The sequence below is a fragment of the Artemia sp. Qi Xiang Cuo genome, chromosome 7 (assembly GCF_049724085.1).
Source record: "Artemia sp. Qi Xiang Cuo chromosome 7, ASM4972408v1, whole genome shotgun sequence".
In the NCBI taxonomy this organism is placed as follows: domain Eukaryota; kingdom Metazoa; phylum Arthropoda; class Branchiopoda; order Anostraca; family Artemiidae; genus Artemia; species Artemia sp. Qi Xiang Cuo.
The window spans coordinates 35,072,461-35,099,343 of NC_142800.1; the positions used below are offsets into that span (position 1 = coordinate 35,072,461).

At 33.4% G+C, this 26,883-nt stretch overlaps 1 protein-coding gene across 2 annotated transcripts in view; it reads right to left on the minus strand.

Annotated features, from left to right (window-relative positions):
• Positions 1 to 228: 228 nt before the first annotated feature.
• LOC148950201 (B-cell lymphoma/leukemia 11B-like) overlaps positions 229 to 26,883 on the minus strand; it is a 52,499-nt gene continuing 25,844 nt past the window's right edge. Inside the window, exons 2-3 of one of the 2 annotated variants that reach the window (XM_089091505.1) lie at positions 23,122 to 23,466; positions 229 to 2,350 (exon numbers count right to left, since the gene is read on the minus strand). In XM_089091505.1, coding sequence (XP_088947631.1) covers positions 825 to 2,350; positions 23,122 to 23,466 — 1,871 coding nt within the window. In that variant the 3' untranslated portion in view covers positions 229 to 824. The remainder of the gene's footprint in view (positions 2,351 to 23,121; positions 23,467 to 26,883) is intronic. The other variant, XM_089091506.1, reaches the window with a different exon arrangement.

The following is a 26,883-nucleotide window of genomic DNA, read 5'->3' on the forward strand; positions in this document are numbered from 1 at the left end:
TATATATATATATATATATATATATATATATATATATATATATATATATATATATATATATATATATATATATATATATATGTATATATATATATATATATATATATATATATATATATATATATATATATATATATATATATATATATATATATATATATATATATATATATATATATATATATATATATATATATAAACAGAAATATTTAGGTGATGTATTGGAATTTAATGTTAAAATTATATTAATTGTACTTCTTCATACATAAACTCATTAGAATTCTTTGGCGTCTTAGTTTATTTCAATGAAACAGTTTTTGCTATATCATTGCATTTTATGATTATGTATAGGGAACATTTGATACTTTTGTCTTGTAGCCACCATACTCAAGATTTTGTATCGTGAACATGAGACAACATGGTTTTCATTGTCTTTATACCAGAAAATATTAACTTCGGCTTAGTGGGAAACTACATTGTAGCTACATTTTAATTTAAATATTTAGTTGGTAGTTTGGTTAGGTTAGTTTAGATTAGGTATTAATATAATGTGGTCTGGGTGGCCCCCCTTCCATAATTCTTTGTTGTAGTTTTCATAATTCTGTTGATAAAGTATTATATTTCCATCATATTTTGTTTTACTTCATAAGCATTAACCAAACTTCACTTCTCGACAGAACTTGAGTGTGGTGGCTAATAAGACACAAGTACCGAACATTTCATACACGGCAGCAAAACGATGCCGCATAACATAAATTATTTAGTTAACAAAAAAGAGAAAAACAACAAAAAAACCTAGTTAAATCTCCGTTTTGACCATCCTGCTACACAGCACTATCCTTTTGAGCTGGTACACTGTCATCATCAGATTCAAATTGCTGAAACGCTAAACTTCCCATTCCAGCGTGTTTTTGCTGCTGCACGACGCACTTCCTCATGTGCTTCTCCAAAGTTGACGGAACAGAAAACGGCATTTCACAAAACCTACATTTAAAAACGTCTTTGCCTTGCCTTCCATGTGTTTTCATGTGTCGTGTGAGTTTACTGCTTTGCGCACACGCATAAGAGCAGAGTCCACATTTGTAGGGTTTTTCTCCAGTATGTGACCTTCTATGAACTGTTAAGTTTGAACAATTTTTAAATATCTTGCCACAGTATTCACAGGTGTCGTTTCTTCTAGAATCTTTTTTCATTTGATTTGGAACTTTTCCGTTCAAGATGTCAAGTCCGAAGTTTTTTAGGTCATTTTTTTGAGCATTCAAGACATCCAAATTTGACGGATTTCTAAATGGATTATACATTTCTCGATTTGGTAAACCTGGTAGCCATAAATTAGCAAAAATTGACTCTGTCTCTGGCTTAAGTTTTTTCAGGGGAGGGATTCCGTGAGCGTCTAATGCTTTTAGAAGGTTTGATTGTCCATAATCAAGACGGGGAAATGTGGGGAAGTGGCTCAGAGTCCCCTGTTCTGGCCCCCCTTGGAAGTTTTTTGAAAGTTCGCTTTCGACTTTGACCTCAGTTTGCACACCATGCTGCGGATTTGTTGACAGGCCAAATCTGTTCATAAAATGTCCCATCAAATTTATTTTTTTCTCAGACTGAGATTCTGGGGTTGAGTGGGGAGAGGTAGCTTTTATGCTCAAATCTTCTGGGGTATCATTTTTACTTCTGTCGTCATCGGTGACACCACAGTCTTCTTCTTCTTCAAGGTCTTGTTCGCTTTCTCCTTCGGATTCTCTTTTTATCTCTTGTTCATCAATGGGTTTAGGCGATATGGGTGCTAATTGTGCCCCATCTGTTTCCATTGGACTCATATTTTTTGCAGGACTTGATATGGTCTCACTAGAATGTTTGAAAGGTTCTTGCCCAACTCGACTCTGGTTCTTTTTTAAAGTTGTTGTATGTAAATAGTCTGTGGGCAAAGATGGATTTAAAGACGATCCTAGACCATATCGGAAATTCGGGTCTTGTCTCGAATATGGAGTGTGTGCTGCTAAATTCGGTGCATATGGTCTTTCCCCAAAGGGAAGTCTTAAAAGTCCAAACGGATTATGTGGATCAAGGGGTAAATGAGCATGATGTCCAAGAAGTAATGGTGCAAGTGATGACATTTGCAAGTTTCCTGGTGAAGGGAGAGGTGTACGAACCAAATTTCTAGGGGAAATACCAGGACTTGGCAATTTCGGCAAGGAACTACGTGGACGTGATGGAGCTGGCGATGGCGTAAGAAATCGATCCGACGCTGGCTCTTGGTAAAGGTGTAGCCCATGTTCATGCTGAATATGTTGTAACAATGCCCAAGCTGAACTTTGCCTTCGCTGACAAGTAGAGCAGAGGTATGTAATGGGTTCTGAAAAAAACAACGTATTGTAAATCTATTGCGTAATTACTTAATCATGAAATGAAAAAAAAAAACACTTGGGATTACGCTGGTCCAATTTAACAGACCAAGAGAGAGAGAGAGAGAAACATCCTGTAAATATGCAAGTCCAATGATACTTATTTTTTTTTTTCAGGCAGGAGTTTCATACTATATTAATCGCATTTTTACTATTCAAAATCAACGAATGCTCTATTTTATAATCTTTATTAAAATTATTCAAATTACATTTCTACTACATATATCCAAGATAAGCTAATTTGTATTTCTGTTTTTCGTCATCCCTATCAATAAACATCAAAGAGAGAGAGAGAGATAGAGAGAGAGAGAGAGAGAGAGAGAGAGAGAAAAAGAGAGAAAGAGAGAGATAGAAAAATTTGAAAAACTTTGAGAGACACACTGAAAGACATTAAACGATTAAAAATATTAATGAAGACTTAAAAAAGCAATCAGATTCTTATTCTCGTTCTTAAAAGGTCCGTCTGCAATATTTAATTGTTCGGCAACGTTTTCTTCCTGTAGAGGTTTATTTTCCAACAAGCAGCCTGAGCTATGAGCAGAGCCTGTTTAGCCATTTACTGGCAAACTTGGGTATAGAACATAGCCATACACGCAGGACAAATGCGTTTCGGGTGTAAGCCCCCCTAAAAGTGTCGTAATTTTCACAATTTTAATATACCTTTTCTTAAATTTTCATACCATTTCCTTCGAAAAAATAGCCCCCGAATTAAATTTCTGCTTAAAAGACTTTAGAACGAATGATCACTTTTAGATATAATGCTGGCCAAATAAGACGTTTGTAAATTTTCATAAAAAACAATAAAAAAGAACAATATTATTTTGATCACCAACTGTTATCCCTGTGTGGCTACAAAAAAATTATTTTACAAAGTAAATTGTGTCATTTAAGGGATTACACACAGCTTGATTCAAGTTAGTTTAATTCTAAAGTGGTAAAAAAGAGACAGATTTTTAACAAAATTTTTTCATTATCATAGGCAGCGTAATTATAGAAAAACTCTCTATAGAAGAACTCTAGCCCTCTGCAATGCTGTGTATTAGTTTACGACCAATACGGTCGTAAACTATTTATATAGTATGAAACTTCTGCCTGAAAAAAAAAGTATCATTAGATTTGAATATTTTACAGGATGTTTTTCAACAGACGTCTTTAAACGTATTTCACCTGTCACCTCCGTTGTTTGACTGATGTTGAGTTTGATCGAATGCTGCAAAGTTGAGGTAGTTGCCTCAATTTTTTCTCCACATTATTGGGGGAGGGGGGGTGTTGATCCCCAGCCAATAATGTGGAGAAAAATTATTATATATCCCATGCCCCTCAACTATGAGCGGCATGGGGGCATCCAAAAGCTGCCTTATGGAATAAGGTGGGCTCAAGAGAGATGGCATCATAATGAAAATTACACCATAAGATTCTGCGTATCAGAAAATCCTACTGTATAGGTTTCAAGCTCCCATCTTCAAAAATGTGGAATTTTGCAGCTTTGCAATTTGCAGCTGCTGATATTGACCTAGAAGCTGGAAATAGCAACATAAGTGGAAGCATAACACAGTTATCAGAGAATATTCGGGTAGCCACTATTAAACTAATTTATCTATTTAATATTTCCAGTGTTCATATGATCTTTTAAATTGAACCAGAGTAATCCCAATCTTCACTAAAAAGTAATTAAACACAGTTTACATACATTCAATGATTTGGATAGACCATAAACTAAAATCTACATTGTATTGGTCGTAAACTAATACACAGCATTGCAGAGGGCTAGAGTTTTTCTATAGAGAAATTTTCTATAATTACGCTGCCTATGATAATGAAAAAATTGAATTAAAAATCTGTCTCATTTTTACCACCTTAAAATTAAACTAAACCGTCAAATGACGCTACCTGTCATAAAATTTGAACCATGATTCCTTGGAATCATCCAAACCTGCAAATACGTACGTGTGCCTTTAGTCGGCAGTGTTTTTCATTTTTCCAACAAAAACGAAAAAAGCAAGCAAACATGAGCTGAAAACGTTATTACAACTTCCTCAGGAAACTTGAATCATTCTATAAGTAGTAAAATGCATTACGATTCAAGAAATTAGTTAGACTGTGTTTTCAGTTTCCTGAGGTGCTGCTCATCCACCTGGTCCTTTGCCATTAGATCGTTATGAATAAGAAATATTGCTCGCCCCTTTTATTTTTTGCCTAATGCCTTTTACACCTGCTATTAAACCGGAAAATAAGAACTTAAAAATTTATATTTCAGCTTATTATTGGCTAGTTTAAGATATGCCGCTTTTCTTGTTTTTACTGAGGAAAGGACAGTAATTTAATGATTTTTTTTTATCTGATAAGATTTTATTTCTGAAAAATAGCAATCACAAACCCAAGTGGACCGAATTCTCACTTTAGAGTAAAAAACAAATACAAAAAAAACAAGCAAATACAACTCATGAAAATTTTATCCTAATTTCAAAAAGGTTGTAAAAACTGTTGTTGAAACATTTAAAACTCACAAAATTAAAAAAATAAAAATAATAAAAAAAACACACAAGGATAACTGACTAAGGAAAAGGTAATATGTCCGGAGGTTAAGGAGGGCGTTGTTGGTGAAATGTAAGGAAAGTTTTTGTTCTCTTTTCCTTTTGGGTGACCACAACGCCTTTTAATTAGAACATCTAAATTCATTCAAATAATTTGGAGGGTAATTCTTTAGAAGTTACCCATAAGTAGGGAAAGCAAGCCTTATTTTCGACTCCATATACACTTTTGACCGGATCTAGAGAAACAAATCATGTAATGCCATGGGCGTATGGTGGGGGGGCAGGGGGTATCTGCCCCCCCCTAGACCTTCAAATTTACATTAGATATGGCTGAAAAAGCAGATGGTTTGGAAAAAGCAGTTGATAAAACTCCATCACACTATCGACTGCCCCCCCCCTAGACAATATGCTGCCTAAGCCCATGTGTAATGCTGTTCTGCTTTTTACTTTATCGTTTTTTTTGGATTTCTTTGTATCCAGTTAGCTGCAGCTACAACTTCTATAAATATAATTTTTCACACTTATGGCTGTCACCAAATTCAACAAAAAGGAGCAGAACCTTGAGGAGGGGGGGAGGAGGGGGTAAATGATAGTAAAAATACAGACGCTACAAAGCCTGCAATACTTTTTTGTGCAAAATAAACAGGAAAATAATGTTGACTTTATTTTTTTTTTCCAGATGAAGGACTTATAAGGAACTACAGAGTCTTTTTCTTTCACTGAAGAGGGCATACTTTTACACTGTCAACAAATTGTACAACATTAAGTACCAATTGGCTATAAGGATAATAATTATAATTATTCATACATATTTAAAATTAAACCACAATGTCTATTCAAATTCCTGTTCAGCACCAAGTTATCAGATTACATAGCACCTCTCTTTTTCTGTATCTTTAATCATTTGAAATCATTTGAAAATGAATCGAAAATATGCATCTTTTGGCCAAGTTTTTCTCAATTTTACTTTAATTTTTTTTCATCATTTCTGATTCTATTTTTTTCCACCTTATATGATTGCTTTCTATGTTTTTGAGTTGGGGCTCAAGTTTGGACAAACTATTTCATTTATATATTTGTGCGTTTGCTTAGATAGATTTAACATATTTTTGTATGGTTCCATAAAAAAAAAAATCAACTCCAAAACTATAATCTAAGAGCTACTTAAACTAAATCCATGGCTAGTAAATGAAACATGGAGTAGAAAATAAGCAGCATAATTTATAGAAAAATAGTAAATACTGTAATAAAGTAAGTAAAGATTATAGTAAAATAAGGAATAAAGAAAAGATTCAAACCCTGTTTTAAATTGTATTTTTTTTTTTGTAAAAATGTGACATACCACTTCAAAGAGGTTGAAACCTTAGTAGAGATGCCATTTCTCTTATAGGATGGGGGTCAAGATTTAAGCTATTCTCAAGGTATTTTTTTCAACATAACACCTTAAATTAGGTATTTTTTTAAAACCACATTGCTTTTCTATGATAAACGAATCAAACGAATCAAAAGGGGATAAGTAATTTTATTAGATAGTGAAACAGATGCAACAAATCGAGATATTTTGACCACATACGCCAGTGGTCGTGTTCTGCAGAAAAACTAAAGCATTATAATTAAAACAAACGTATTTATAAGGAAAAAATTACTTCGGGTCAAGGGGTGAATGCTAGAAAAAACAGACTTCTGAATCATCTGACCCAAGAAATGGGAGGAATGCCTCCCCTCTCCATCTCTCAATGAATTCCTCTTAAACAAGTGTGTTATATTGAGCAAAAACTGTCAAAGCCAAACAGTCATGTTAAAGAATAACCGAGGGCAGACTCGGTTCAAGCCTAAATAATGAAGCAATTGAAAAAAAAAAAAATTGCGCCAAGTGCAGGGGGGAAAAGAAATAATGAACTAAACAGCTGATAAAAAGTAAGTAACGATAAAAGAAAAGAAGATAACAGCATGTTAGCAAACAATGCATATCAAAAATAAGTCAAAACTTTCATTATTTCTTTCTTATACTACAGAGCCAGGTCGTGATTTTTTCTGGCCTTGGTAAGGTGAAGATACTAAAATCTCATTTATGTGCTATTTATAACGTTCACTTAAAATGAGAGTTCAGAACAATGTTCACTTGGAAATTTGGTTAACCAGCATGATTTGACTCTAAGAAGAAATTGTTTTTCTTTTGAAAATAAAACTCTTTCAATAAAAATTAACAAACAGATCTACCACGCATAGGGTATAATTAACGTTTTTGACAAAAATTGCCAGCAAAAGATTGCTGAGCCATTTGCAAAAGAAGACGAAAGTATGATACTATGTGCCAGGAACGTAAACATGGTTTTGTTCAAATCAGGGGGTGGGGTGGGAGTGGGGTTGTAATGCCGAAAGAAGCACAAAAATGACCGATTTGCTTTTCAGGGAGAGGTATGGTCCAGAAATTTTGAATTGAATTACATCTTAATATAGGCAAAAAATATTGACAGACTATGCGGGGCTCTTTCAATCTTATGTGGGGGGTCAACATGGAAGTATTGGCTCCGTAGATGATTGAATGGTAGAGGACAAGGGTGAAGTATGCTACTTCACTATCAATTTTACGCAACTACTTTCCCTCTTTCATAGAGATGGCATTCCCTATACTGTCTTATCAAATTAAAACCAAAGCAAAAAGTCCATGATTATTCTCTAAGTTATAAAAAGGATTTGCTAAACTTGGTTATGGTCGTTTGAATTCCACCATCCAAAACTTAAAGGTAATTGCTCTCTGAAACTATTGCTCGTAGTTTAGGCTGAAGTTGAGTGCCTTTTCACCGTAGTTTAGGCTGAAGTTGAGTTCTTATATACCGCCAACACTCAAGTTCTTCATCTAAGTAGAACCGGCTTCATCGTTAGTTTCTTTCTGCTTGGCCTGAGACAAACAAAGACAAGGGACAGAATAGATGAGAAATATATAATTTGGGCTATATATTTGCACATTAGGGGGGGGGGTAAAGTATTTGGCCAATGTGAAGTACAAAAACAATTCTTACTTCATAATATGCAGAATAATTGTACCTGACACATTGTACATGCAGACCCGCTATAGTTTACCCCCCCCCTAATTTGCAAATATATAGCCCAAATTTGTTTCTAAAGTATAATATTTTGATCATATTTTGTTATATTTCAATAGGACTGAGCGTCAGAGAAACAAGTTCTTCTTAAATGAAGCACTTGAGTGTTGGCGGTGTAATACACAAGTACCGGAAATGCATAATCTCTGCTTCGATTTACGAGTTTACGGACATAACGAAAAGCGAATAAACCAATGAAAATGCGAGGAAAATTTATTTTCAACACAGCAGTAGAATGTCGATGCTTAAACGAGGATAAATCAAGTAAATAAGTAATTCAATACAAATACAACCTAAAAACGACATAAAAATCAGGGAAAAAGCATAACAGGAAGAGCAAGGAAGTGTCAAGTTACAACGGGATTTAGCAGAGATGATGGAGATATGAAGTCCCCTATTTTGACCCCGATTACTCTATTGCACCTTCACTTCCGCTCACATAACCAATAGGTTCAAAACACACGTGAGAAAATCCAATATTGGACAATGGACTGAGCATACGAAAGGGGCATAGAAAAATAACTTCAGATGAGACAAACAAGTAAGTTTTTCCTCTGACTTCCAGCTGCAAAATTGATTGCGATGACAACATTTTATTTGATACGCAGATGCATCTTTTACATCATGTGTGAAATGACAAAGCCTATCCATGTTTTTGCGAGTAAATAACCTCAAATACACTATTTACTTTCATTAGCGATGGACAGGCACGTATGTATGAGATTCTGTTTTGGCGGGAGGGAGTGTTAAGCAAATAAAAACGCAAGAAACAGGCACATTACATGAAAATACGGGAGCTATGAAAAACTCGAAAATTCAGTTTTGTAACAAAATGTCCACTTGTTTGGCGAATCTTTAAATATCATTAACAAAAATAAAAATGAGTAGATTTTCTCTTCGATTTATTATTAAGTCTTGCCTTGCTATTAGAAATTTTACATCTCGATCTGTTGATGTTTTCAAAATGCTAGGCTACTTCGGTACCGTCAATTCTTGTAATTCTCCAAATTCAGAATTACTTTGCACTACAATGCTACAGTTAGTCTTGGCATTTTGACAATTTTCTAGTTTTTGTCTTTTGTACTACTTAGTTTTGTTGTTGCAATGAAGGGCTCTATAGTACTGACCTGAGCAAAAAAAAAAGAAAAAAAAAATCAGAAGTTTCTAAATTTTGAATGATGTGGGTCACCTAAGTTGTCTTGGTTGGTAACATTGGCACTGATATTCTCGTTCACTCTTCACTGCAATGTTCTTATGTTGCCGTTCATTTCTTATAACCAGGAATGTTATCAGGGGCAGGGGCGTCCCGAGGGGGAGGTGAGGGGCGTAACACCCCCACTACCCTCTAAATTTTTTGGAATTCGGTAAAATTTTCGCATAAGCCGAATATTTCGGCTGAAATTTTGCAAAATCGGCCAAAATTTAGCAAAATTCTTGAAATTTAGCAAAATTCTTAGAAAATTCGGCATAAATCAGGAATCAATTCGGTAAAATTTACGAAGATCGCCCTCCCCCCCCAATAAAATTAGTCTCGGGACCCCCCTGATCAGGGGTGTGGGATATGTTGCATTGCACCGAGTGGGTATTGCGCATTCACAGGGTGACCTTTGGGCCTATCCCTCTTCGAATACATTTTTCTTGTGTTTCCTAAATAGTTTTTTACATATATTTTATATATAAGTTATCTACACATGGATACCGGCAGGGGGTGGAATGGCATGCCCCCCCTGGAAATCTGGGACTATAAAGTAATTATAAGGAAACCAAAAGAAAAAAAAGCAGAATAAGCGAAAACCATAGAAAAAATGTGTGTTGTCCCATTGTTGACTGCCTGCCAATAGATTTTGACCCTATAATGAAAGTATAAGAGCCTAACTATTGATAACATTCGATCAAAGAATCAGTTTTTTATGGTGATCCTAAATATGTATTTGTTTATTAGTAATTAGTGCTGTTATTAGTACCCAAGAAAGTTCATATAATTAAGAAGACATTAGGAAAACAACCTAATAAGGGGCAATTTCGGTACAAAATATGCCGTCAACTTTTGCTTGCATTGCCAGAGTACCCAAGAGCTGATACTTGAAGGCACTATAATCAGAAATGATTCTTCTGTACGGAATGCAAGGAATTTTTGTATTTTCCTCCTGAATGGACACGTTTTTTTGTGTTTAATTGTCATTTATTTATTTTTTGAGGAGATTGTATTTATCTATTTGTCGCTTTGAAAAAGACTTAATTTTTAAAGTTATGAAGTATAAAGGTACCGAATATATTAGTTTATGGGTATTCAAAATTAAATTAAAAATATTAAATTAAAAATTTTTATCTGATTTTTTAAGTCTTAGTTTTAATGTTTAACTTTGAACAAACTACTTTGATAAAGCATTAATTTTTATAAACAATTGAGTATAAAGGCATTACATATTTTAGTGTTTTTCAACATTGACTGTTGAAGCTTTTTTTTGCAGAGAAGCTTATGTTAACAACACTCAAAGTATAAAAAGGAAATACGATGCCAATACGTCGAGACTAATTCGACTAAATATAATCATCGAATCAGGTCAGTAATTAAAAAAGTAAAAGCTACAGACGTTTGGAGCTCATTAAATCCCTTTGATAAGAGAAAGTGCATCTGACTTTCAATTAGTGTGTCCTAGTAACAGTATCCCCTGCATGAAGGGATTGGTGCGTTTTTGCCCCCTTCGGTAGCTGGAGAAAGGGAAAGGGTAAGATAGCCAATGAGAGTGTTAGTAATAATGGCCGACGGTCAATAAGGGTGGGGAAAATAGCCATTACATATGCAAAGATATAATCCAACGTAGGCCTAATTATTGTATTGAAATTTTGGGATTTGTCTAAACGTCAAGAAAACAAAAGACATTAGAGTACATTTCATTCATGAAAGTATGATGTGTGGCGTAGCTGTTCATTCAACATAAATCAGGGAGCTGTGGTTAAATCGTAAACATTGTTCCTACTTTTTGAAGCAATTTTTTATTCAGTAATTGAACTCTAACGATAATGAAACGTTGCATTTCAAATGACATTTTAAAATTGCATCCAGTTTTTAAAACGTAAAATCACAATCAGCAAGTTCCGTTGCTTATTTTTATTGACAATCGCTGCGTAGGCCCTAGCACGAAGAAACATTTTCCTACCCTCAAAAGTATTAAAACACATAAAAAGCAGGCCATATCACAGAAGAAACAGACACTTCGGAGGCAAATGTAGTACCATTCCATTGCCTCAGTCCGAAACACAAAAAATTAAACGACAAATTCAACCAAAAAAGGAAACAGAAATTACTTAAAAGATTTGAAGGCAGTACTTAGGGGGGAATACGGGGGAAATGCTCCTATCTTTTGTGCTAAAATACTCCTAGTTGTGATTCTAAGAAGATGTCTTGGCGATAGGGCTAGCGAACCTTTGTAGGCATTAAACACTTTCAAATTGTATTGTAGCTTCAATGTAAGGCTTGTCCCTGCTTGCTTGCCTGCTATAAAAGAGCCTTCTGCTCGAAAGTACAATGAGGGTTCGAAAAAACGAAAGCTTAGCAGTCCAACTTAGTGGGACAAATTTAGGTAGTCCTCTCTGACATAGATCAAAGACTTCACGTTGACTCACACATAGTAGAATTAATTCAATGGCCAGCGAAAATAATGCTTTATACAGACTTAAAAAATGTAATGCCATATTTTGTCAGTCCGGCCTGAGGTCCACATTTTCTGGAAAATTCAGAGAGACCGCTTTCTAGCAACAAACCAAAATTGATGCCACAAAGAACAAATACACGACAAAACCAAAGTAGTGCTAACGCAATACAACTAAATGCCCAGAAAATGTTATACAAAATAAAGACAAAGAAAAAAAACCTCAAAATACACATGGACAGCTCATTTAAAGCGCTGTTCTTTAATTTGCATTCTGTTAAATGGGTTGACATTTCAAACCGTTCTTTACTGAACTATCAACCAATTTACGTGAAGGCCAATTTTGTTTTACATTTTATTTTTTGTTTTTTACAATTGTGTTTTTGCTAAATCTATCACTCATCTTTGATGATTTCATTGAAAGGTTTTAATCTTTATCAGAATTCCTCTCCCTAAGCTGTCTTTGTAGGAAAGAAGCTTTTACTTTTGGGAGCTCTGACTTGCAACTCTTTAACACGAACTGGACAAAAGGCGAGAAACGGAGTCTTCAATGTAAGAGGGAGAACAAAGGGCCATTTCATCTTTGGATAGGCACTATTCTTGATAGGGCTTCAGAAGCAAAATTTCAAATATTAAAGGTTAGAAAATCAATATTCAAGAACTGGACTTAACAATTTAACAAAGGACAGTACTTCATTAGAAAATGAAAACGCTCCGAATGCTGTTGAAATAGCTTATAGCCTTTTATTTTTTTAAGGAGACTCCGAATCTATTGAAGAGTTCATTGACGAAAAAGCAAACAAAGCAGTTTGGATGAATGCGGCAATAAGCGACAGTAAAGCGACATAGCAGTAAACGAATGTCATTCTGATTCGCATCTGATGATCCATTTCATTTCAAAACTCTTTCGAAACTCTTAGACAGCACTTCCATGGATTTTTATATTGAAAGAATACGAATAATTTTTGGCTAATTATGTTTTTTACAAAACATCCGACCCTATAGAAGCATCCATTAGCCGAATCGGTTTGGCGTTGCTCAAAATAAGTCTTCAAGCAAAAGCTTTTTTAATGAACACATTGAAATTCTTTAGGATAAAGTCTGTTCATGGAAGAGATCGGGGTCCGGCTTATTCCTGCCTCCTGGAAAAGGAAGGGGAATTGCCAATTGGAATTCCTCCCTCCAAAGTGGAAAATTCTCCCAAATGTAAAATTGAGCAGCCAAAACCAAAACTAAGCCAAATAAAAGGAACGGAGAAAAGTTTGTAATTTCCAAAGGTTATTGTGAAGAGGGACTGTGGATCATTGTGTAGGTAAGGGGGATGTCAGATACCTAAAATAGCATATTTCAATACCCAAAATTGTCTAAATACCCCATTGAGGGATTTAGACAATTCCCCCTTGGACAATTCTTCCAAATGTAAAATTAAGCAGCCAAAGGGAAACTAAAACAAATAAAAAGAACGAAGAAAATTGTATAAGTGTTCAAAGGTTATAATGAAGGAGGTTTTGTGTGTCATTATGTAGGTGAGGGGGGACGCCAGATACTTAAAAGAGCGCATTTCAATGCCTAAATTGTCTAAATCTCATATTACTTTCAGATAAATACAGGAAAGGGTATTGGGGGTAGGGTATGAATTAATCTCTCTTCTTCTTTCGTTTAGACTAAGCCTGGACCACAGACAAAAAAGACATGATATTACATACCCAAAAAGTTTTAGATACACTTTGTGTCTGGCCTGAACAAAGGTGCTTCAGGGTGATACTCCTTCTTCTTGCACAAAAATGTTTCGAACATTCATTTTAAAGCTTCATATTTCATAAAATCATATGCAATAATGTGTAATTGCACAACGGCTATTAAGAAAAAAGGGTGGTAGATCATTTTGTTGGCGCAGGGTGGGGGGGCACCTCAGAGAGTTTATTTTAATGCCAAAACATTCTAACTCTCATTGAGCCTTCAGATAACCATATATTCAGTTCAATACGGGAATGGGGGGGGGTAGAAATTGATATATAAATCTCTTGATTCAAAAACTAAAATTCAAACTTCCATAAGCTGAGTTCCTTAATAGGGTTTGTTTATTTCCATCCCCCAGCTTATATCGCTAAAGTAATTCCAGCCTTCATATTTCGAACTGTTCTTCAACTGAAACTTGATGTCGCCTTGGGATTCGACTTACCAAATCGAAGGCCCGAGCCATTCGGAAGCATAAACAACCAATTAATAGTTAAAGTACGCTCCTTGCCGGACGTACATGCCCAAATCTTGAGGGTTTTGGTTTGGCATAGGGTTGAGGGTTCCCCCCCCACCTTGAGGGTTCCTTTTTACAATAGAATATTTTTCTTTATTGATCTTCAATAATATTTTCGCTTAAAACTATAATATGCAATGAAGTGCAATAATATTAAAACTTTGCTGATCTTATAGTGCTTAAAGAAGGTTTATCTTCCCTTTTGATTTATTAACTTAAACAAAATTTTTATCAAAAATAAATTTTCAAAGAAAAGTAAAGAGCTACATTAAACAAAAGACGATCAGAAATACAGTTAAATAATAATTCAAGCTTAAAACGAACATAAACCATCACGAATAAATAAATAAAGCCCGTTACGAGCTGAAATTACATTAGATGATCAAGTCAAACTTAAAACGAGTGGAAACTATCATAAACTGGAGTAGGACTAACGCTCCCAATGCCTTATAAAGAACAGAAAGTATTTTGTGCTTAACCGAAAACAACTTTTATTTCGGGCCGTGTGTTTTTGTTTGTCATAACATCAAAAAAAAAAGAAGAAAGAATTATAATTGCCCTACTGAAAAGGATTACTGAAAAGTACTAACGAATTTAGATTGAGAGTTCATATTGAAATTTATTTCTAATTTATGAATTGAAATTTATTCCGGAAACCCTCGCCATTTTTGGATTTAAACGTAAAGACACTTAAAATATATTCTGTATGAGTAAAGTGCAAATACAAACGCTAACTTTATAAAGGCTGAAGGATGTTTAACTAACATTACTATTTATATGAACAATGCATCAATATTGATTAAAAGCATTTGATTTATTCAATTTCTTTTCTTTATAAATTTAATGTCTTATGTAAAGATTTTCCTACTTTGCCTAGCAAGAAGTAAATATAAGCCGCATTTGTAAATAAAGCTTAACGAACAGAGGAGAAAACTCCAGGCTCATTCATAGGTCATTTTCTGTTCAAAGAAAAGACATATGAGGTCCTAAAGGCTTATGAGCAACTTCACGAGCCGAATAAGACCAATTTTGTTCAAATTTTGTAAAATAATTGTTCCAATTTGTAAAAGGCAGAAAGGTAGTTCAGCCGCAGCAGCAAGTGTCCCAAACCTGGCTGAATATATCAAGCCCAGAACAAAAATGGCTTAAAGCCATTTGTAAAAATGGCATGACAAATTTGTGTTTGTTTTCTTTTCTACTCTCTTACCGTTTTAATTTATCAACGAAAGACAATAATTTTGCTATCACTCCATAGCTTAGACGAATTAAATATAAAGAAAAACAAGTTTCTTCGACTAAAAGTAAGAAGCAACATTAAAACTCAAAAAGAACAGAAATCATTCCGTTTATGGGGGGCTACGCCTTCCTCAACCCTCACTCTTTACGCTAAAGTCATAAAGTTCTTCAAATCACTTCTCACTCAAATTCAACAGCCCTTGTGCTTAAGCAGTCTTTCTTAAAGAATTGTGACAAAAAGTCAAGCTTTAGTGTAAAGAACGAGGTTTGAGGAAGGGGCAGTCCCCTTATATAATAAATAATTTCTGTTGGATTGAAGTTTTAGTTTTGTCCTTACTTCCAATTGAAAAAAAAATTGTGTTTTTTATTTAAGTTCTGACTATTTTCAAATCATTCTAGGAAACCCCCATACCCCCTCTTCGTATAAAAATTTCCTCTGCAAAATGCCTCCTGCAAAGTCTCCTCCTCTTAGAAAATTCCCCCGTTGAAAATCCCCCCGCAGAAAATTTCTCACCCAAAAAAATGAAATATATTTCCCAATAACAAATAGGCCTACTATATTTAAACAACGAGAAAATTGCGTAATTTAGAGCCCTTTTCCCAGGGATTGTTGGGGGTCATGTAATTCCCAAAGACATAGGAGTTGGACCTTTCAACTGTGTTGAATCAAACGGCTATCTGAAAATTGTGATCGGATATCTTTGTGATCGTAGGTGATCGGACAGAAAAGGGGGCGTGGGAGGGGGTTAATTGTTCTTCAATATTTTTGGTCACTTAAAAAAGGGCACTAGAGCATATGATGTCCATTCCAATAAGCCATCCCTCGATATTCTAGAACCTTTGGTTCGATCCAATCAGCCATGGAAAAATAACAAAACAAACACATCCGTGATCTTTCTTCTGACAAAAAAAAAAAAAAAAATCCATACTTTGTAGATAAGAACCTGAAACCTGTACACCAGGGTTCTGTGATATGTTGAATGTGACGGTGGGATTTTCATTAAGATCGCTTTATTTCTGGGGGTTGTTTTCCCGCTTTTTCTAAAATCAAGAAAAATTTTCTAAGGCTCATAGCTATTGATGGGCAACATCAAACTTTTATATTTGGAATCAGCATAAAAATTCAAGTCTTTTATATATCTATTGTTAATATTTTTTTTTAGTTTCGATTACTATTGGGCCGAATAACTTCCGATATAAAATACCCGGTTGTAATTTCCATTTCGTTGAAAAGAGTGATTTCTTGCCACGTGCATTGCATTCACGGCTTAAAGTACCCTGAATATCAAAACAAAACATTTTTTCTGCCCCTGGAACCATATCTGACCCCAAAATAGCTATCTTTTAAGGTTCTATATAAACTTTTTTTTTCAAAATAATGAAGGTTTTGAAGTAACCTCACATTTTTGTTATTGTTGCGATGTTGAACTGTGAAAACAAAACTAATTAGTTAAATTTGTCAACGCTTTTCGCCAAAAATTGAAGCACTAAAAATCTGTTTATTCCCAAAGACAACCCAAATAATAGTTACAACTTCTTAAGCTGCTTAATTCCATATTAGCTTATATTTTTGCTGATTGTTCGCCAGCGTTTCTATTTTTTAATTTGGCACCCTCTACTAACAAAAACTGTATCCGAAGGTCTTTGAAATAGTTTGTGGTAACTAACTGTAAGTAAGGAGTGATGCAGCTTAATAGTAACCGAAACTCTAAGAAACAGAGTCTTGATAACAATAGATATATCAAAAGAATCGAATTTCGATGCTTACTCAAAATATATAAAATTTATCAAATTTAATGGAACCCATCGAAAGTTATGAGGCTGAGAAAATTTGCCCGAATTTTTAAAAAGGGGAACACCGCCAAAACATCAAGTGATCTTAATGAAAATCACTCCATCACATTGTGCATACCAGAGAGACCTACTGTGCAGGTTTCAAGAAAGATGATGGATGCGTGTATAATTTTTTTTTCCAGGTGTGATCGAACCAGTGATCGTAGAAGATCGGGAGAGGGCTCATTTGATCGGAAATCAAAAGTTCTAGTCCCCTTTTTAAGTGACCAAAAATATTGGAGGGCAGATAGCCCCCCTCCCACGCTCATTTTTCCCCAAAGTCATCCGATCAAGTTCAGCATAGTCGAAAAATCTAAAAACTATGTCTTGGAAGATGACTTAACCCCCCACAGTCCCCGGGGGAAGGACTGAAAGTTATGAACTTTGTCCATCGTTTCCATATAGTATTGGTTATTGGGAAGTATATAGACGTTTTCAGGGGGAACTTTTATGGTGGGGGGGGTACGTGGGGGATATTTCCATGGAGGAATTTTTCATGGGTGAAGGGAATGCTCCATGGAGGGTGAGCCGGATTTTCCAGCATTCTTTAAAAAAACAATCTTGAATTAAATAAAAAAACAAATTTTTTGAATTGAAAGTAAGGAGCAACATTAAAACTTAAATTGAAAAAAATTATTACGTCTATGAGGCGGGTCACCCCCTCTTTAAGAATGTTGTCCAAATTCTTTAAGAATGACTCCTGAATCACAAAGGTCGTTTAGTTAGAATAAATAGTTCTTTTAAATGTACTAAAAAAACTTTAACGTAAAGAGTAAGGTGTTGACGAGGGGGCGACCCCCTCATACACATAATAAGTTCTGTTCGCTTTAAGTTTAATGCTGTTCCTTACTTTCAATTGAATTTTTTTTTTTCGTTTAGTCTCGTCAAAACTGAATTCCTGATTTTGCATAATCTGTTGTGTAAGTTTTCGGTTAATCATATCAAACAGTTACATTTTATTTTCGCTGTCCTTGGTAATTTTTTCTTTTATATTTTCTATTTTTTATTATATGTTAATATTTATTCTATATATATATACATATATATATATATATATATATATATATATATATATATATATATATATATATATATATATATATATATATATACATACTACTACTATATATATATATATATATATATATATACATATATATATATATATATATATATATATATATATATATACATATATATATATATATATATATATATATATATATATATATATATATATATATATATATATATATATATATATATATATATATATATATATATATATATATATATATATATATATATATATATATATATATATATATATATATATATATATATATATATATATATATATATATATATATATATATATATATATATATATATATATATATATATATATATATATATATATATATATACTATCTTTATAAACGAGCAATAATTGTATATTTATTTATTTATGTATGTATGCATATTTTACAAAAATAACAAACGCGGCAGGCTTCTATGTATGGCTTCTCACTGTCGCTTGTCTTCTAACCACAGATAGTTGGCTGTCTTTTCAAAGATATTTGATTATTAAACCAAGTCCGATTTCTAACAACGATATCTACTAAGCTTCAAACTTTTGGTTTTCATTTTTAAGATTTTTGAATTGTTTTAATCCCTTCTTAAAATATATTTAAATATTTTTGCAACTACCAGTTTGTTGCTGTTTGCGCAATTTAATGTTTTTTTCATACTGTGCCTATTCAAAAATATTTGATTACTAAAGCAACTCCAATTTCTAACAACGATTTCTATTAAGCTTCAAACTTTTGGTTTTAATTTTTAAGATTTTTGAATTGTTTTAATCCCTTGTTAAAATATATATAAATATTTTTGCAACTACCAGTTTGTTGCTGTTTGCGCAATTTAATGTTTTTTTCATACTGTGCCTATTCAAAAATATTTGATTACTAACAGCAAGTCCAATTTCTAACAACGATTTCTATTAAGCTTCAAACTTTTGGTTTTCTTTTTTAAGATTTTGGAATTGTATATATATATATATATATATATATATATATATATATATATATATATATATATATATATATATATATATATATATATATATATATATATACTATCTTTATAAACGAGCAATAATTGTATATTTATTTATTTATGTATGTATGCATATTTTATCGAAAACAGCTCCATATTTATTTGGGAAAAACGGCATCCTGGTATATTCTGGCCTAAAAAATGATTTAGATAGATCAAAAGCTTGGAAAATTCGTTAAGAGCCTTAATTTTGGGGAAAAAACAACTATTTATGTGATTGACGTCATTTTCACATACATCAGTATTGCAATGACGTTGTCACATACTTAAAGAGCCAAAAACTGGTTATTGCAAAAATATTTGTATATATTTTGACAAGGGATTACAACAATTTCAAAATCTTAAAAAAGAAAACCAAAAGTTTGAAGCTTAGTACAAATTGTTGTTAGAAATCGGACTTGCTGTAATAATGAAAAATCTTTGAATAGAGTTCAGTATGAAAAGACATTAAATTGCCTAAAGAACAAAAAACTGGTAATTGCAAAATAATTGTATATATTTTAACAAGAGATTACAACAATTCCAAAATCTTAAAAAAGAAAACCAAAAGTTTGAAGCTTAATAGAAATCGTTGTTAGAAATTGGACTTGCTGTTAGTAATCAAATATTTTTGAATAGGCACAGTATGAAAAAAACATTAAATTGCGCAAACAGCAACAAACTGGTAGTTGCAAAAATATTTATATATATTTTAACAAGGGATTAAAACAGTTCAAAAAGCTTAAAAAAGAGAACAATAATTTTCAGGTTTATTAGAAATCGTTGTTAGAAATTGGACTTGCTTTAATAATCAAATATCTTTGAATAGGCACAGTATGAAAAAAACATTAAATTGCGCAAACAGCAACAAACTGGTAGTTGCAAAAATATTTACATATATTTTAAGAAGGGATTAAAACAATTCAAAAATCTTAAAAATGAAAACCAAAAGTTTGAAGCTTAGTAGATATCGTTGTTAGAAATCGGACTTGGTTTAATAATCAAATATCTATGAAAAGACAACAAATTCTCTGTGGTTAGAAGACAAGCGACAGTAAGAATCCATACAAAGAAGCCTGCCGCGTGCCGATTGCCGGGGCCTGGCTGTGAAGCTGTATATATATATATAAATATGTATATATATATATATATATATATATATATATATATATATATATATATATATATATATATTATATATATACTTATATTTGTTTTATTTTCACTGTCCTTAGATAGCACCCAAATTATTCGTTTCTAGGAATTCCTAGGTGGTTGTTTTTTCTACTGTCAGCTTTAAAAAATCTCTATATCTTAAAATTCTGTTCTGACATGATAATTGAATTATGTCCTATGTAGCACGTCTGTATGATATCTGTCTAACCTTCAAAAGCTCAATATTAAAATCGTGCATTGAAGTCAAATATTTCGAGAGCAAGCTGTTACATTGAAAGGGGAAACACTAATATCCCCTAAGATGGACATCCCAATTTGAAATTCCTAGCCGTGAGGTCGGAATATTCAACAAAATTTCATAAAAAAAAGACATGTGATACTGAAGAGATACAAAAATGTGATGCCAAAGTAATCAGTCTTCAGGACACATGCTTTATAAAATCCATGTGGATACTTGAGAAACAAAAGCTACCAAGACACGTTTACCAAGCAGTTTAAGCAAAAATTTATGAACACATATACTATATGTGCAAGTATCTACTAACTGTGAAGTTTCAATATTGTGTAAATGGTTTTTCTTAGAAAAATTCTCGTCCACGAAAAAACTAAAAAGTTAAGAAAAGTGGAAGAAACGGAATAGGGGAGAAATTTTTTTTTAGTTATTGACACCCCCTCCCCTTCATCCAGCCCCAGTTCTTGGTACAGGACTGTCTTCCACTTGTAGAAAACAATTTGAGGGCCATGTAATCAAATTTTTAATCTATGAAATTAAATTGTCAGGATAGTCGTAAAATTTCCTTTTAAAAAATGACTAAAACTAGCTGAAAGAGTGTTTACTTTTGCCAAAATAAGTCCATCTTTTAACAAGCATAAAAAAAAACACTAATATAGCAATACAGTCAAATTTGTTAACTTAAAAAATATTTTTGTCAGCGCTGTCGCAAATATTTTCTACAATAAAAAAGAATGATTATAGCTGGTTAAAATATTATCTGCTCTTTGTCAGAAAATCAAAATATCGTCTTAAAAAGAATTTCCATATTCTCTAGAGTCTATATTGCATATCTATGTCATTTTGACATTCATAACGGCCGTATTCTCCTTAAAACTGTTTGAAATTAAGGTTTTTCACGCCCAAATTTAAAATTGCATAAAGTTAAAATCAAAAATATCATTCTAACAAGAATAAAGTCCTAATGGAAACTCTGAATAGCCGTCTGAATGTCTGTTATCTTTTGTCCAACACTACTCTAAGATGACCCTTGCCGCTGTGTCTGGAGACCATCCTTTTAGAATGTTTTTTGTTCCCTAAACGAGAAGACCATGTACGAAGACATTTCCCCCCTTTGTAAACCGAAAACTTTGCCAGAAAGCACATGGACTAACGGGTTAAATTTATGAGACAGATATGGAATGACATATAGCGACAGAATGCGGTGGAAGAAATAAACCAACAAGGACGATTATAAAGGTTGGCTGTTCAAAATCGAAACAGATTATCTACACCTAAGACACATTGCATGAAATGTGTTTTTATTTTGATGGGGTACAAAGCAGTTTTTATTTTAGTACCATTTCTACCAAAAATTCAGCTCTGTATTTATAAGGCTATTAGGCACTGACGAGGGGATTGAAGTTGGCACAACCACCTTAAGTTCCTGAAGTTACTATTTTTCTCCATGGCCACACTGCCTTTTCTATGACGAAATCAATAAGAATTGCAAATAGGGATAGGTCCTTTTATTAGACAGTGAAACAAAAATATAAGACAAAGTTTGTCATCTGTGTTATCAGATGACACACTTGTGTGTCATAAAACTGTGTCATCGAAATACTTAGAGTCTTTGTCTTATATTTTTGTTACACTGTCTAATAAAAGGATCTATCCCTATTTGAAAATCTTATTGATTTGTTCCTGAAGTTTTACCGTTTTGAAAAATACACTATCCCTTGAAATGTGGACACTTCCCCTGAAATAAATCCCTTTTTAGCTGCCCGCGATGTCAATCAATCCGTTCAGACTGTTTCCAAAACGGAAGGGTTTCCAAAATGGTCTCAAAATCTGTAGGGTTATTATCCAAAAATCTTGTATTATCCAAAAATGTATGGTTATTATCCGAATGTAGACGAAGGGTTTATAAATACATAAATGTAGGATTATTATCCAAAAATATTATCCAAAAATGTATTACAGACATATAGTTGTGGAGGAGGCCGTGGCTCTTCATCCTACGTTTGACCAAGTTCAAGTATGCGATCACTACTTCCTTTTTGATTCTATAAAGTCTTTCTAATTTCTAAGGGATGGAAATAAAACCCCGAGGAACATTTTATTTATAGGTTTGGCCCTGAAGAGCACCTTTAAATATCATGATTATTATAGGGGCTGGATTCTTCCCAAGAAAAAAGCTAGACAATATAGAAAAGGTCAAATGACAACCCGGACAATGATAACAAGGTCTGGTTATTAATGTTCATAAGAAATAGGCATTTTTAGTATTATAATATAGTTTCGTTTATTCATGACATATTCAGAGACCAAATTTTGTCTCGATTTTTCTAAATATTTCAAAAATCTAAAGTTGAAAGACTCTTTATTCAAATAGTCGATCACATACCGCCTTAAATTACGGCTGTTATGCTCATCGTGGCTGCAGTTGTAGCTGCAACCTAGTAAAGTACAATTTGTATAGCCCCCCCCCCTTCCAATCCCTTTAACATTCGTTAAGAAAAGTCACAATAATTGTTTTTTCTAGTTTTTAGCATTAGCTGCTTTAGGTTACATATATTTCTCTCTCTCTCTTTATATTTCTCTTTTTTTTTCTCTCTCACCTGAATGAGCTGTGTTGACTTCGACATCCTTTACAGTTGTCCGACTAACTGGACTTTTCATCTCTTTTTTATTGTCATTTTCATCTACACGATCGCTTTCACTTGGTGAAAAAGGTCCCAAAGGTGGTGTTGAAGACGGTGTCGTTCCCTTATGGGGGGAACTCATTGTTGTACTTAATGGGGGAGGTGAGCCACCGCTATCATTATGAAGTTGACGACCCTCGGGGTGTCTTTGGTTGCAGTTCTGAACTTTGTGTTGAATAAAACTTAGAATGTCACCTAATGGAAAATCTTTCTGACAACTTCCACAAGTCAAAACGTCTTGGTTCGTTGAGTCTGTTTCAGCTGGAAAACCAACACTTCATTAGTCATTCATAAAATTGTCCAGTTAGGGAGTTTGGTTGCGAGGACCTTATGATAAATTTTCTTCTATCCATTTAATAAAAAGGAATCTTAAATTTAATTTAGATCAAGATTATCTTTAATTTAGTGTATATTTAATAAGATAAAGTTGTGTCTATGGTTCTGTGGCTCTGGGTTAATGTGGGCCTATCGACTATCTTATAGTATTAATTTATCTTTAATAATATTGACTCTTTTTTTATATATTTTTTTTTATGGATACGTGGCTAGCTGCTACTTTCTTATTACTGTCGTGTTATTGCATGGCTTTGCCGTCGTGTTTATCTTTGTACTTTCGTGTTATTTGTTATTTTATCTTTGTCTAGGCCTATTTTTTCAAGCTTGTCTCCCGATGGGCCTATGCCAAATATATACATGTATATGTGAATAATAAAATGACTGAACATGATTGATTGAACCCCTCACTTTTTTTTATATTAATTTCAAAAACATATGTTTAATTTAATGTATATTTTTGCCGTTTAACTATTTTATGCGTTTTTAGCCATACTACAGAATTAGTTGCCATTTAATCTAGTCTCATATGCAAGAATTTATTTCCAAAAACAGATAAATTATTTGAAAGTTAAAAATTATGGAAGCACTACATTATAGAACATTTCGAGGATGTCCTATTTTTCATTATTAATTCAAGAGTTCCCACAACATTTTATTTTTGTTTAATTAAATAAATATAAATGGTATTTTATTCCAAACACACCATATCAGTTGTGAATTTCGGCAAAGTTACAAAAGAAACGGCCAAGCGCAGAAGTGATATTAATCTGGATTGAAATCCTTGAAAGGGTAAAATTGTCTGTCGCTTAAACCGTTATCGCCACCAAAAACCGTACAAAGAAACCGCTTAGGATTTGAGGAATACACAGAATGATCTTATCAACGAAAATAAAATGTTTTTTCCGTTTAATTTACAAGAAATTAAGACAGTGGAACCATGTATTTTATCTTTTTTTTGTCAGAACGGAAAAGTGACCTTTCGTATTCATGAAGTGATCGAACACACGTTGACTTAACAAAGAGCGAAGTGCCTCAATATTTGATATAATGCGTATACTCGAATGCTTCGGTATGAAAATGGGCCAAAAGGGTCAATTTACAGAAATTGTTGGTACTGGTGCATTACGCGGGCATCGCTATATACCGCATCAAAGAAACCAGTCACGAAACCCTTCCAACTGCTATTTCATTAGCAGACAACGGGTGATTTGCTAGATAAATTGATGGCAAAGCGTGGTTTCTAAATATTTAGACCATTGTTTATTTGGGTTTAGGAGGGAGAAAGGTACCTAGGTTAGGTTACGTGTTTAATATATGCTATGCTTTACCCCCATCCCCACTCCTACTGTGCAAATATATAGCCCAAATTTGTTTCTAAAAAATTATATATTCATCCTATTTTATTTCATTAGCATTAACCAAACTTGACTTATTCGCGGCGCCCGCATAATGCACCAGTACCAAATTGTTTAGTTCGATTGGCGTTCATAACCAACAAAATATAGTAAAGGGTACCCACATTGTACTACCTTTGGGTCTCCTGCCCCCCTTACCTTCACATTGCGTCGAGTCGAATTTCTAGATAGCCATTTAAGTCAAAATCTTTGATAAGCGAAAAAAATTGACCTTTAGGGCGATTAAATAAAAAAGACAATTTTTTTCAAAAGAGAGTAAGGAGCAACATTAAAACTTAAAACGAACAGAAATTATTACCTATATGAGGGGGTTCACCCCCTAGTCAATGCCTCGCTCTTTACGCCAAACTTCGAATTGTGTTCGAATCACAAATCCCTGAGTCACAAAGGCCGTTTAATTAGAATAGATAGCTCTTTTGAAAGTACTAAAAAAACCTTAGTTTAAAGAGCGAGGTATTGACTAGGGGGCAAACCCCCTCATATACGTAATAATTTATGTTCGTTTTAAGTTTTAATGTTGCTCCTTACTTTCTGTTGAAAAAACTTGTTTTTTCTATTTAATTTCTGATCGTTTTTTAAATAATGCTGGGAAATCCGGCCTCCCTTTATAGAAATGTCCCTTGACCCAAGGAAACATCTTCCATGGAAAGATCTTCCCACGTAATCAAAAGGCTTTATAACTAAAATGTTGTTTTTATCAAACAGCTCGTGGTAACGAACTATAATTAAGGAGCGACCCGGCTCAAAAGTAAACGAAACTCTACAAATATTGAGACCAATAGATACGTCAAAAGAATCACATTTTTATGCTGATTTCAAATATATAGGTTTAATCAAGTTTAGTTTTACCCATCAAAAGTTACGAGCCTGAGAAAATTTGCCTTATTTTCGAACAAAAGGGAAACACCCCCTGAAAGGCATAGAATCTTAATGAAAATCACACCATCAGATTCAGCGCATCAAAGAACCCCACAGTAGAGGTTTCAAGCTCCTATCTGTAAAAATATAGAATTTGTAATTTTTGCCAGAAGAAAGATCACGGAAGCGTGTTTATTTGTTTGTTTTTTTTTTCCCAGGGGTGATCGTATCGACCCAGTGGTCCTAGGGTATCACGAGAGGGCTCATTCTAACGGAAATTAAGTGTTCTAGTGCCATTTTTAAGTGACCAAAAAATTGGAGGGCAAGTAGGCCCCCTCCCACGCTCATTTTTTTTCAAAAGTCGCCTGATCAAAATTTTTAGATAACCAATTTTGTTCAGCATAATCGAATAATATACTAACTATGTCTTGAATGATGACTTAACCCCCACAGTCCCCGGGGGAAGGGTTGCAAGTTTTTTTTTCAGTACTTTCAAAAGAGCTATTTGTTCTAGTTAAATAGCCTCTGCGATTCAGGGGTCATTCTTAAAGAATTGGAACAAAATTACTTTCAGTTGGAAATAAACTTTTTTTTTATTTAAATGCTTCAAAGCTTGAAAGGCATCATCTAACTTTATTGATCAAAGTAAAAATAATCTTTCTAAATTCCTGATAATTTGAAAAACATACAAGGGTTAAAAAAAATTTTAAGAGCCAAAAAGAAACAAATTTACGAATATATTTTGTCCCAGATTTCGGTTATGTGCATTTGAGATTCAGGCTACCAAAACCAAACTTGGAGTAAGGAATAAAAAAACACATAAGCAACTGAATCTTGAAACAAGCAACTAAATCTTAAAGACTGGATTCCAGAGTGACAGAGCGTTTCAAATCTTTAAAAAATAAAACAAAAAATGATTCGACTAAAGGACATTAAGCATCTACAAAAATGACCATTGATCAATCCATCTTTGGAATAAAAACCTGTCTGCCATGGACGTCGCATGCAATTATGGTTTTTATTTGAATACTTATGACATTTAATTTTTTCATATAATTCTCCGGCGGTC